We start from the raw sequence: 13,365 nt of genomic DNA on the forward strand, positions 1-13,365 counted from the left end.
TCGCACGCTTTTCAGTATGCATTGTTGTTATTTCTGAAATATTATCATACAAAAAAGTATTTTTACACTACATTAAAGTTTTAAAAAAATAATTTTTCAGAGACATAAATTTCATTTTCGTACAATTTATTTTTCTCATTTTTAATAAATTTTCAAGATGTATTATGCAAAAAAAATATATTATTGGAAAACAAGATTACATAAGAATACAAGATTACAGAGCACACTAACAGAAATCTAAAAGAATACTCTCTGAAAAGTTTAAAAGCAGGTGATTAACAATTTATATCAGGAAAAAATACTGATTTGATATATTATGATTAGGGATTGCAATACCGGACCAAAATTTCAATACCGGTATTCGGTATTTTTTAGATCTTAATACCGGGATACCGGTTTTAATACCGGTATTAGAAATTTTAGAAAAAGAAAGAAAACACAGGTGTTTCTTTGTTTTATTTTCCAGTTTTATAAGAGAGTTTAAATATCACAAAAAATAATTTGTAACTTATAAATTATAACAGTATATAAAGAATCACAAAAAAGTAAAGGCACAATTTATTTATTTAAATCACACAAAAAGTGTAAATATCACTATTCAGTCGTACTATTACAAATTTTTGAAATGTGATCTTAAAAAACATAATGCATCCATTGTACTGTCATTAAGCCTGAAAAGTAATTTTGTGTAAAAATTACCAGCTGTCTAAAACGCTCTTTGGGCATCTAAGCTAGTTGGTGGTACTGTTAGCAATGCGCGATTCACTTTTTCCAAGTATTTACCTCTAAATCTATCATCTTCAAATAAATCAATTTCTCTTCGGAGGTTTTGGATATAGCTGATTTCTGTATTGTATTTTGATTCGTTAAATTTTTTTTATTTATCGCTAATTCTAATTTTTGTTCAAGAGACAATTCCTTCTCACTATCGACATTAGTGTCATCATAATCTTTGATACCTGAACCGAATTCTTTTGAATGTGGATAGGTTTGTGGGTAAAAAATTTTAAGAAAATTTACTATAAACTTAATCAGATTCGAATTGATAATTTTCTTTTCTTCTTTTTCATTTTCATTTTTAAAATCATTATAATTATGTAAATACCATAAGACATTTTCTATTTCGGTATGCCTTTCTTCTGTGCGATTTTTCAATGTAATATATAATTTTTCAGATAGTAATGTGTGCTGCAACATGAAATTTATTGTTGCATTAGCTGTTAATAAATTAAAATCTCTCCGACATAATGCCTCTGTAGTCAGTTTTATTGGAAGTAGAGCTGATATAGTTCTGGATATTAAGTCGAATTCACTCTCTGAAAAGTTAATTTACAGGTTTAAGTCGATTATTGCTTTTTGGATTGGATTTCTAAATTTCAAAAATCGTTCCATCATTAGGAGTAAATTAATGATGTGTGTAGAATCTATTATTGTCTTAGAATCTATTATTAACATATATTCTGTTTTATTTTCAGTTAGTATATATTTTTGTAATATGGCATTTTTTGTAGGGAAACGTTTAAATATCTTAACAATTTTTCGAACTTTATAAATTATAGGAAACAATTCTTGATGGGTTAATATTTCATCCTCATGAGCAATATCTTCTTCAACAATTACATTGTCATTATCTTCATCGTCAATATCACTCTCACTCTTACTCTCTTTAATGTCAGAATCCGAAGTTTCTATATCCAAAGTATTTGGATTCTTCTGTTCTTTATTTTTTTGGTATAATACATCTATTACTCCCAATTGAATTCCATGAGCATAGCACAATTGCTGATTTGCACCAATCAACTTTCCAACTTTTTTCATAACTGTTGCTCCATTAATCTTTACGGATACAATATCTTCTTTCAGGGATAATCGATATTTCGCTAATTTAGATTTAAGCAATTAATTAAGTCAATGATTAGCTAATTAATTTCGCCCGTTAGGAAGACATAGAAACAAAAACGTATACTACTTTGCTATGTTGGTGATCCCTGAACAATTTAAACAATTACAAGACAATTTTAAAAATTTCTAGTAATACCGAAAAACCGGTATTTAAACTTGTGAATACCGGTATTACAAAATTGCACAAATGACTCAAAATACCGGTATTCGGTATCCCGGTATACCGGTATTGCAATCCCTAATTATGATGCTTTTTATTAATGAAAGGCCAATTATTTAAATAATTGCGAACTATCTTTTGCTCTCTTATACTTCGATATTTGTGAATAAGATTTGAAGTACTTATATAACAAGTAATAATTATCTAGGAAAGAAATTAGCTTAATGGTGTCTTTTTTTTTAAATAATTGTCCGGTTCAATTCAGTAAGTAATATAAGCCTATTTAAAGCGCATCAATTTGTCGTCGGCTGACAGGTGTTCATACTTCAGTGGTGCAGTACAGGATGCCAAACATTTGATATTTGTATACATCATATTTATTTCCGAAAGACATAAGAATTACTTTCTAAAGAACAATATAGCTTGGCCTCCTCATTTATCTGTCTTTGTACAGAGTAAACCATCTTTCATTTTCTTTACAGTATTTTTTAAGCTTTATTCCTGTGTGCTTGCCTACATATATTTGCATATATACTTTTAGGCTTTTTGTATTTCCATTTTGAATATTTTATTTTTACTTGATCATGCTTCTACGTTTGCATTACATCATTTACTGTATGTTTCCGTTAGTTTCTTTGCATTTGTGCCAGTGTCTTTTATATTTGAAATTTCTTCCTCTAACAATTGTGTATTGACTTATGTTTGCAGGCCTTGTGGTATACTTATTAGCACATAAGGAATATGTACATCGGGAATAAAAAAAAAATTCGTTAAGTAAAATCAAATTCAATTTTACATAAAAAAAATATTTGATAAAGGGATTTTTTTCTAACACATTATTTTATGCAAAAGCAGTTTTTACATTAAAAATATTAACATGTAAGCAATTTACCCCCCCCCAAATAAATATATTAGATATTCATGCATAGAATTTTTAAATTTCTAATTTTTCCTTATTTAAATTCGTTTGTTATGTTCTCAGAGATCATAAGAACCTCTTTATAAGCCCCTAATTCACCCAAAGACTTTTATCAAAGAAGTCTGTAAAAAATTGAAAATTTTCACTTAATAGAAAAATTGAATGCATTCGATGTAAATTGCTGTTTTTATTATGAAGTTTCGTAACATATTTGTTGTATTGAAAATGCTTTTATTCTTTTTGTTAATTAAAATCAACAGCTTGTTTATTAAAATTACTATTTTTAAAAAATTCATTTTTATTATGACTACTATATTTATGAACATTACATACTTTTTAATAAATATAAATGATTTATTAAATCTATTAATTAATGAAAATAAATATTTATTGCATTTTTTTTAATCCTAAAATTATCGTTTTCTTTTGATGTATTGCTATATAAACCCAGTTTTTACAGATTGCATTTTCAGATAAATCTAAATTGCTTTAGATTTTCTGGCAACTGCAAGTTATTTGCATCTTCTGTATAACCACTTTACAAGCATTCTCGAGAGTAAATATTCCACAGTTATTAACTTAAATCAAATTTTTTTTCAGGAAATTCCGGACTTCCGTCCTGTAAGTAGCTCCTTGAAAAATTTGATTCTCGACAACAGCCGGTTGACCTCCATCTCTGGTAGCAGACTTCAGAATCTACCGAATTTGGAGACTGTCTCTTTTGTAAACAACTCTATCCAATCTGTGGCATCGGATGCATTTCAGGTAAAACATTTTCCCCCCTGTTTTGCATATATTTACTACTAGCCATCTTTGGCGATCAGCCGATTCGCCAATCTTAATGCTCGTTAAAATTTTAATAATTCAATATTTTATGTAATTCCTACTTTAATAGCTTCTTCATTAAAAATTTTTAAAACTTCAAATTTTGATAGTCATATAATTCACTCATAATATAAAGGCCTTCAGCCATAACGTAATATGTATCTCTCTAATTTTCTGTTAGCTCCTGTAGAATTTAGGCTTTAAATTAAAGTGGAAATGATTAAACTGCAATTAATATAATAATATATATATTTATTTTTTTTACTGAAACGAAGCATTTTTTTTAAATATGAGTACTGAAAACAGAGTCGCTGAGTATTTAAACCTTATGGGCCCTAAAGAATATTTTTGTTAATTTATATAATATCTCAAGAAGTTTTCAACAAAATTTTCTAGGATTCATCATGATCAACAGATCGATTAATTAACAATGTTTAATTTTAAATGCATCAAACACTAAAAAAACAAACAAAATCGTTTGAAATAATCTGTGGAAAACATATTAAGCCTTCAAAACCAAGTCCGTGTCCGTTGAAAATAGTTGTCAACAATCAGAGCACAATGCGCATACATGAATTTTCAACGCCAGTTATGGTAACGCAAATGTGTGAATTTTCAACTCCAGTTGGGGTAACGCTATGCAGATTAGAAATTTTTAATTTCCTTTATTCGGTTTTATTTTTATTCAAAAGTACTTCAGAATGAATCTGAAAGATCGATTAATTAACAATGTTTAATTTTATATGCATCAAACATCGTTTGAAATAAGCGGCCAAAAATATTTTAAGCCTATCCTCTTTAGCGTGGAGAATAAAACTGAAGCCTTATTCATTTGGCGGTGCGCAAATGAAAAGATTTTTTGGCGGGAAAGTTAGTTTTTAATTAATAATTAAAATTCTAATTAAAAATTCGAAAAAGGGACCCCAGGAGCACATTCCCGACCTCCAAGGTATGCATGTGCTAAATTTGGTAGCTGTAGGTCGAACGGTCTGACCTGTAGCGCGCCAACACACACATTGAGCTTTATATAAGTATAGAAAACTGCTGCGTGTTTTCTGGATCAATTAACTTGGTAAGTTTGGTATAAAATACTTTTTTCAATATTGTCACGAAGATGTAAAGAAGTACGCCGTTAGTTTAAACAAATAATTAGATTTATTAGAACTAAGCAACTCACAACAGCACGAGACTAAGAAGTTACCCCTCACTAATGGGGCACAGCTTTTATACATGGATGGAATGTTTGGGAACAATCGAACTTGAATATTTAAGAAAGATATAGAACCTTCCAGATCTTAGATAAACAATAGATAATGTTTTAAGTAAACGAATTCCAGTGTTCGGATAAAACATCGTGGTTGGATTTCGAACCATGGACTAATCATGCAGAAATGAGATCCACTGCCGATTGAACCATGGCGATTGCTAGCTTTCCTGATTTGTGCGGCAATATTGAAAATCTTGAAAAATACATTAATTAGACTGTAATGTGAAAGGAAATTGATCAAACCATGGAAATTTATTTAATATTAAATACTTAAAAGTAGACTAGAAGCAAACTTTAACACTTCATTACTTGCAAAAGCTTTTAACTTTCGCCTTCGTTTTTCGATGCATTCATTGTAACTTACCATTAAACTAGTTTCGGAACTTTTAAACTATTTTCAAAATGTAAAGGAATTATGTCATTTCACCGAATAAGAGATGACAGTCACTTGATTTAATATCGGGCATATTTCATTCATTTCAAACACAGCACTTGCGAGTAGTTCGCAATTATAAATGAACTTGATAACTCCAAAACACAAAGAGCTAAGTGGATAAAATTTAGTACGCAAATTTAAGATTTAAAATATAGATTCTTATCAAATTGTGAATCAAATCTGTATAAAGGTGACCATTTGTCGGTCTGTACTTTGCGGTGAATTGGTATGAGCGAGGATAGAACCTAGGACCTTGCGGTTCGTTGCTCAGTAACATGACCACAATACAAAAGCAATTTCTCGTGTAGCGTACCTGTTAACTGGCTTATAAGCTTTCACCGCAACTTCCTCAGTCTTGTAAACTCAATAACTCATAAATGGAATGGCTTAAATAAATGAAATTCGATATGTTATAAATATAATTATGTCATATTTTGATCTTTATTGAGACGACGTTCAATAAGCCATTCAAAATACATATTCTCACGAAGATTCAATAGATTCACGCCAAAAATCTATATTTCGTGACAATTATTCGCCAATGCCATGCAAAAAATTTGCCACCTCACCTAAGATCTGCAATATTGCATGTGGGGAGGGAATAAAACTTGTTGACCCCAATAAGTCAGCAGAACGCTCCACCCACTAATTTTGTAGCGCCACCAAGTGGTGAAATGATATAACCTTTGAGTGTGTGTTGTGAGTGTTGAGAATAAAGCAATGGAGATACAGTCCAAGAGTTTATGTTTCATTTATAGGTGAATGAATTTTCTAAAAAAAACTGAGCTATCGTGGGCCAAAACAAAACATTTATTGAAGAATTTGCAAGATAATTCTGGGAAACCATTTTTGCTGGTTCTCTACAGCTATTGTTTTGATTTCTGTTTTGGCTTTCAGTTTGTTGCAACGAAACTCAGTTGTTTTAACCCACATAATTTTATTTTGTTAGAAGTCACTTTTCGAAATTAAGCTGTGTCGATAATTTCTGAGTTAATTTAAAGTTTTATACTATTTAGAAGCAAAACTTTTTTTTTAGAATTACATTTTAACTGTATTCTCTAAGAAATATATTTTGCAGCACTGTTCATTTCTGAACTGAAGAGCTCTCATTTATTCCTAGTTGGCACTTAAAGAGTTGCCATTGTCGAAAAGGTTGTTGCCATAAAAACTAAATTTAGCCCATTTTCCAGGTACTACTCGAAAAAAAATGGTTTACTATTGTTTCAATACGATTAAATAAAGAAATTAATATTCCTTATCATGCGCATTTCATACAGTACAATGCTCGTTTCTATGGCAACCACAAGAATAATGGTGTTGCCTTAATAGAAAAGAATAAAACTGCACTCGCATGACCTTTCTCAAATGACTCATACCAACTTAATTTTAGTTTTTATGGTGAATTAGAACGTAGAGTAAGGTAGTACGCAAATGAATTTTATATGACTTCTGTCATGTGACTGTGGCATTCCATCCATTATTTTTAAAAAAATTATTCAAACCTAGTTGCATAGAAAAATTTCATTGCTCGTCAGATGCCATTGTTTCTGTTTTATTTTCTCATGTTCATAGCAAAAATGTTCTAAACATCGAAAAAATCCACTACAAAATTTTAATGAGTCACCACGTTTCAAATATCTCTGAATTCGATAGGACATTCTTTGATTTGTATCTATTGACGTATTAAAACGATAATCAGGAAATGAAGGAAGTTAGATGGAAGAAATATGTGATCTATAATTAAATGAATTTTAATCAAGTTTTTGCTCAAATTCGTCAGCAAAAAATCTGTCTATAAGTTTATATTCATGTTAATGTGGTGACTCCCAGCCGCAATGGACTGGATAGATAATACAATTTTTTTTTTTGTCAACTAACTACAACAACTGTGCAATTCATAATAGATCGATTCCAATTATGTAACAGATGTGTTTTGGCCTAAAACTTTAGGTACTTCTTTTTTCTTTTTTTTATATGTCGGTCTGTTCATTTTTATGTAAGTGAAAGCAATAATTATATATCAACATACAACTTATATTTCCAATACATCATTATACAACTTATATCTCCAATACATCATTATATAACTTATATCTCCAATACATCATTATACAACTTATATTTCCAATAGTAAAAAAATGCTGTGCAACATTTAATGATACCGTTACGGTATTAAAAGGAAGTCACAATTTGGGGTTTTTAAAATGTCTTCTTAAAAATATCATGATCATTATGTTATGTTATGCATAAGAAATTTAATTGAAAGTAAATGAAACTAATGTTACCAATTAATCACCAAACATGGCTAGTTACCAATATACAGGGTCCCCTATAAACAACATCATACAACGCAAACGGATGAACGGATTGCAACAAAATTTGGTGTATAGACTATACAAGAGATGCTCTTACGGAATTTCGAAAAAAAAATTTAATTCCAAAATGTCCACCAGAGGGCCCCTTTTCCGAAAAAACATTAATTCTAACACAATAAACAACCAAAATGGAATACAGAAACAGTATTAATATTTATTGATTAGTTTCTGATCACCTTGTCATGGAACCACATTAAATAAAGGTTAGAAAAAAATAACAGTATGCTATTTGAGAATGAAAAAAGCAGTTAAGTTTGCAGAAACAAGAACAGATTAGGATGAAATTGCACAAGAGGAGCATTTGTTAATAGTGTCCAGGATGATGTAGTGAAAGGTGCACCATATGACCACCCTCATTCATCTGCAAAATTTCAAGTCGATGGACAGTGTGTTCAAAAGCAGATCGTAACTGATCCGTTGTGATGCTTTGCACATGAAGCGTTACGAAGTTCTTTAAGTCATTAATGTCGCAACACAGTCGCAATAAGATACCGTCATCATTACAGCCGGAAACATTGACACAAAACATGACAACAACTGCAAATGTTTCTTATCCTAACCTGTTTCGCATAAAGCTTCCTCTGCTTCACAAGCATGCAAACCTGGACATTTCTTTTCCTACAACTGACAGCTTTCTCCGATTTTACATTTATTACATATAATTCTTGTTCTGGATTGTTAATATTGTTTCTGTATTCCTTTTTGATCCTTCATTGTGTTAAATTTAATGTTTTTCCGGAAAATATGCCCTTTGGTAGACATTTTGGAACTGAATGTTTTTTTTTTTTTTTTTTTTTTCAAAATTCCATGAGCACATTTCTTGTATAGTCTATATGCCATATTTCACTGCTATCAATTCATCCGTTTGCGTTGTAGATGATGTTTATAGGGGAAGTTTAATTATAACCACCCTATATATTATTTTCTTATGTCATTATTTTCCAATCTAGGGCACAAACAATTTGATCATCTTTGACTTGTCGTGCAATCAGCTGAAGGCCCTTCCTCCAAAATTGCTCAACCCCTGGAAAAAGTTAAATAAATTGGCGTTGACATCTAATCAGCTACTGTATGTTGACCAGCTGTTTGCCGTTACTCATCCCAAAGTAGGAAATTTTGATTTTTTTTTTTAAATATTGTTTGCTTATAATGATTTAGCAAAAATTGCATAGTATTTGTTTATTGCAAGGAAATTAATGTGCTTTTTAACTAAACAAAACTTGTTTTATCTGTATGATATTTTAATATAATATCAAACTACTGAAATAAAGTATTCACTTTCCAAATCCAAATCTAATAATTCACTACAATTTGATGATAATGCGGGAACTGCTGACAGATCTCGTATCCTATATGGCACCATGCTGGCCATGTTGCGTCACATCATTAATCACGTGATGTCTTCCCGCCATTATTGGCAGACTAGAGTTGGGCAGTGAGTCTGTAAGACGTACAGCTCACGCTCATGTATCTTTATGTGTTTTATATTAGTATAGTAATGTTTTGTCCTTTAATCTCAATAAATATATTTCTCATATTAATGCTGGTCGTTGCCTTTCCCCACAATAATTTTGAATGAATACTTTCAAACATAATGATTGATTAACTTTTTCTGGCGCAATGGTCAATACTGACCTAGCTGTGCCACATTATGTAATGTGTTAAAATAGAAAAATAATTATTCATTAAAAACAGTTAGAAAATACTTAGTCAAAAGAACAAAGTGAGACTAGAAATCAAATATTACACTTGAAATCGATGTCATATATAAATGAAAACACCTTAACATGGTAAGGTTCACCAATTATATCTTTCAGATTTTGGTAATCTCTTCCGAAATATTTTATTCCTAGAAAGCGATATTTAAGGCATTCACATATGATATGATGAAAAAAATTATGGTACCACATCTTGAACAAATTGATGCGGTATCTGAATGAAGTAAATGCTTGTGAGTAAAATAAGTATGGTCTACACGAAGTCTTGTTAACTTGACACTCAATCTACGGCTGAAAGAGTCAGCCTTAAAACCAGAAATAGATGGCTGGATGGAATGCAATTTATTATCAAGTTGTAAGTCCCATCTATGTTGCCATATATGGAGTGAACATTGTCTTAAAATTCGTTCTAAGTCTTGAAACGGGACAAACATTTCCAGGGGTGTTTGTGCTCCGGGGAAACCCCGGAATTCCGGGGATTTTGAACTTTGATACCCGGAAATTCCGGGGATCGTCGTTCAAAAGGAAGTAGGAATAATAATGAATTATTTATTTTGATCTGGGTAATTTTGTTTGCTTTGAAAGCAGAAAACCCAAGGTCAGTGTGTGTGGTGAAAACTTTTCCTTTCTTTCTCCAAAGGCAGTGATAATGCGTGAAAAAAACTTCTTTTTTGTTCTTTCCTTATTGCGAGTTATGACTCATTCCCCCGGTTCTCGGACATTCTCTTCTGGATTCTTTTCGGCAAGTAGGCGCGGCAGAAAAAAAGGGAGAGACTTCGTTCGACCAGATGTGCGATCACGTGACCTGGGTTCAAAGGTCTTAATTCATGTACATACATAAAAGGTCTTAATTCATACAAAATTAATAACCATTAATTTTGCAAAAAAAGTAATTCATTGAACTTTTATAATTAGGTCATTCAATACTTCATAATCGTAATTTTTCATTTCTCCCCCCCCCCTTCTCGAAACTCCAAAATGTCGGTAGTAAGTCCGTAAAAGTTTCAGGGGATTTTTTGGGGTCCACAAACACCCCTGCATTTCTCAAATATAAATGAATGGCTAAAACATGAATTTTAAACTAAAAAATATATCAAAATCATCTTTCACACTATCTAACTCATTCAATCTAGCTCAAGAGTTGAAGGATTGGTCAAGAAGTTTTATGAATAACTCAAAAAAAGAGAGAGAAAATTAATATTTGATACTAATTTTGGGACTCATTTTAATCCAACTTCTTTCAAAATAAATTTAGAGGAATCTAATTAATAATTAATATAGATAAACTTCCCCAAATGATAACGGTGGCCATTCCTTTTAATGAAAATTTTTATATGTAATGAGTATGCAATTTTAACTCTTAGACATAGGTTAAAATAACTCATAGGAACGAAAACGAGCGACGGAGAATTACTCATGTGAAATCTTTTCCTTCCTTCTTCTTCTTTTTTTTTTTTTTTTTATATAATTTTTGCTGTCTCTTTTCCTTAAGAGAAATAAGGAACAAAGAGGTGTTCGGTGTATCCAAAATACATTATATTTATATACTCTAATGCTGTTGGTTTTTAAAACCAACACCATTCAAATGATTGGTGGTTTTCTGTCTGACTTTGGATGCTTTATTGAGTTTTTGTAAAGTATATTTAGTGTGTTTGATTGTTTAGTGCAGAAATGTGACTGAAGATGAATTAATTCTTGATGCACACTTCTGGTAGATCCTTGAAGATTACGTTGCTTAAACGGTTAAGAAAAGCTAATTTTGTCATTTAATTATTCCTCCTAAATTTATTAAGGAATTTTAAATTCTTTTACATGGAATTCATTTTAAGGATAGTAAAAATTGTCTGAATAGATTTTTGGTGATTTTTTTTGTAGAATCTTGAAATTAATGGCATTTAAACATTTAAGAATTTTAACTTTTAGCACTTAATTCTACTTTTTAAATTTATTAACAGAATTGTAAATTCTTTTAGATGAAATTCGTTCAATTTAGAGATAATTAATGCAGAGAAAAACTCCCTTCAGATTCACAGTGAAATGATTCCTAATAATTTTCTGAAAGAATCTAAATTCTTGAGGTTTAGGCGTTTAAGAACAAAAAAATCCTGTTTTGGCGCTTAATTGCACTTTATAAATTGAATAAATGTATTTTAAATTCTTTTTGGATGAAATTCGTTCAATTTATGGATATTCAAGTAAATTGGTTCGTGATGAAGTCTGTTTGAGTCTTGAAATTCGTTAACGTTTAGTCATTTGAGAAAATTAACTTTCAGTACTTAATTGCACCTTCTAAATTTATAAACTGAATTTTAATTCTTTTAGCTGAAATTCATTCAATTTATGGATAGTCAGCCGAATTGCTTCTTGATGAATTTCTGATTGCGTTTTGAAATTCACGACATTTTTACGTTTGAGAAAAATAACTTTTACCCTTTAATTGCGTCTTCTAAATTTATTAACTGAGTTTTAAATTCTTTTAGATGAAATTCGTTCAATTTAGGGATAGTCAAGAATTAGAGCTGGATATTATAATGCTGAATCATATGGTTGGAGGTGCATTTTAGTCCTCCGTAACTGTCTCCACCCTGCCTGATTGACTGGTGTTTACTCGATTGATTGTTGTTAATGATTTCATAAGCATTGTTGCAGGACGGTATATATTCTTCAGTCTAATTCCAAAATGTATATTTGATTTTCTTCTTCATATTATAAAGGACAAAACATTTTATATTTTGATAATAAGCTCTACATACTTGCTGCGTTATTCTTTCACTCTATTCTCCAGTAGGGCTGGGCGATGATAGAACTTAACTTCATGATCGTGATATATCGTTCAACATTTATCGATATTTTTCGATATATTCTGATATCATTATGTATTTATAGCTATTATAAGTTATAAATAGCATATCTTAACATACTGACTGATCAGAATGACTCCAAATAAAAGGAAATTTCAATTTATATAATAAAAATATTTTCTTTTGAATTATTTATAGCTATTATAAGTTATAGATAGCATCTCTTAACATACTGACTGATCAGAATGACTCCAAATAAAAGGAAATTTCAATTTATATTGTGGTGAATTGCATATAAGCCAGTAACAGCGCTTCTACCCGAACAGCTGTTTTGGCAAAATCGGATCGTTACTGGACTGTTAACCTAAAGGTCCCAGGTTCTATCCTAGCGCGTCCCTTACCTCTTCAATATAATAAAAATATTTTCTTTTGAATTATTTATAGCTATTATAAGTTATAGATAGCATCTCTTAACATACTGACTGATCAGAACGACTCCAAATAAAAGGAAATTTCAGTTTATATAATAAAAATATTTTCTTTTGAATAAAAATAGTTAGAAAATAATTTTGCTAAAACTCCTTTAATAAAGTGTGTCAATTCCAAAACAATATCTGCATGGTATAATTAATAGCTTTGCGTTTAAAACAAGCATTTTTATATATTAGAATACGACAGTATTTATAGAAATATTAACAAATTCCTGCATGATGGTCAATAAGAATGAAGAGCAACAAAAATAAGCACTAACCGGTAACCAGAAGGAAATAGAAAACATAAATTAATTGTGAATATCGATTTATTGTATCGCGATTTATCGTTAGCCGCTGGGCAAAAGAGAAAATAAAACGGAATTTCTTTTTTTTTTTTTATGCGAGTATGAAAGTGAGAAAATGCGAACTACGAATAAAATTGTAAATTTAATCTGAATTAATCCTTTTTGCTTTTATTTCTGAAGATGA

The 13,365-nt window shown here is 30.4% G+C and overlaps 1 protein-coding gene across 2 annotated transcripts in view; it reads left to right on the forward strand.

The window, feature by feature from the left end:
- The window catches only part of LOC129971582 (protein toll-like), a 48,921-nt gene that overhangs the window by 11,511 nt on the left and 24,045 nt on the right, over positions 1–13,365 (forward strand). For both annotated transcript variants that reach the window (XM_056085481.1, XM_056085482.1), the window contains exons 3-4: positions 3,582–3,746; positions 8,835–8,990. In XM_056085481.1, coding sequence (XP_055941456.1) covers positions 3,582–3,746; positions 8,835–8,990 — 321 coding nt within the window. The remainder of the gene's footprint in view (positions 1–3,581; positions 3,747–8,834; positions 8,991–13,365) is intronic.

The sequence above is a fragment of the Argiope bruennichi genome, chromosome 6 (genome assembly GCF_947563725.1).
Source record: "Argiope bruennichi chromosome 6, qqArgBrue1.1, whole genome shotgun sequence".
NCBI classification, from domain to species: domain Eukaryota; kingdom Metazoa; phylum Arthropoda; class Arachnida; order Araneae; family Araneidae; genus Argiope; species Argiope bruennichi.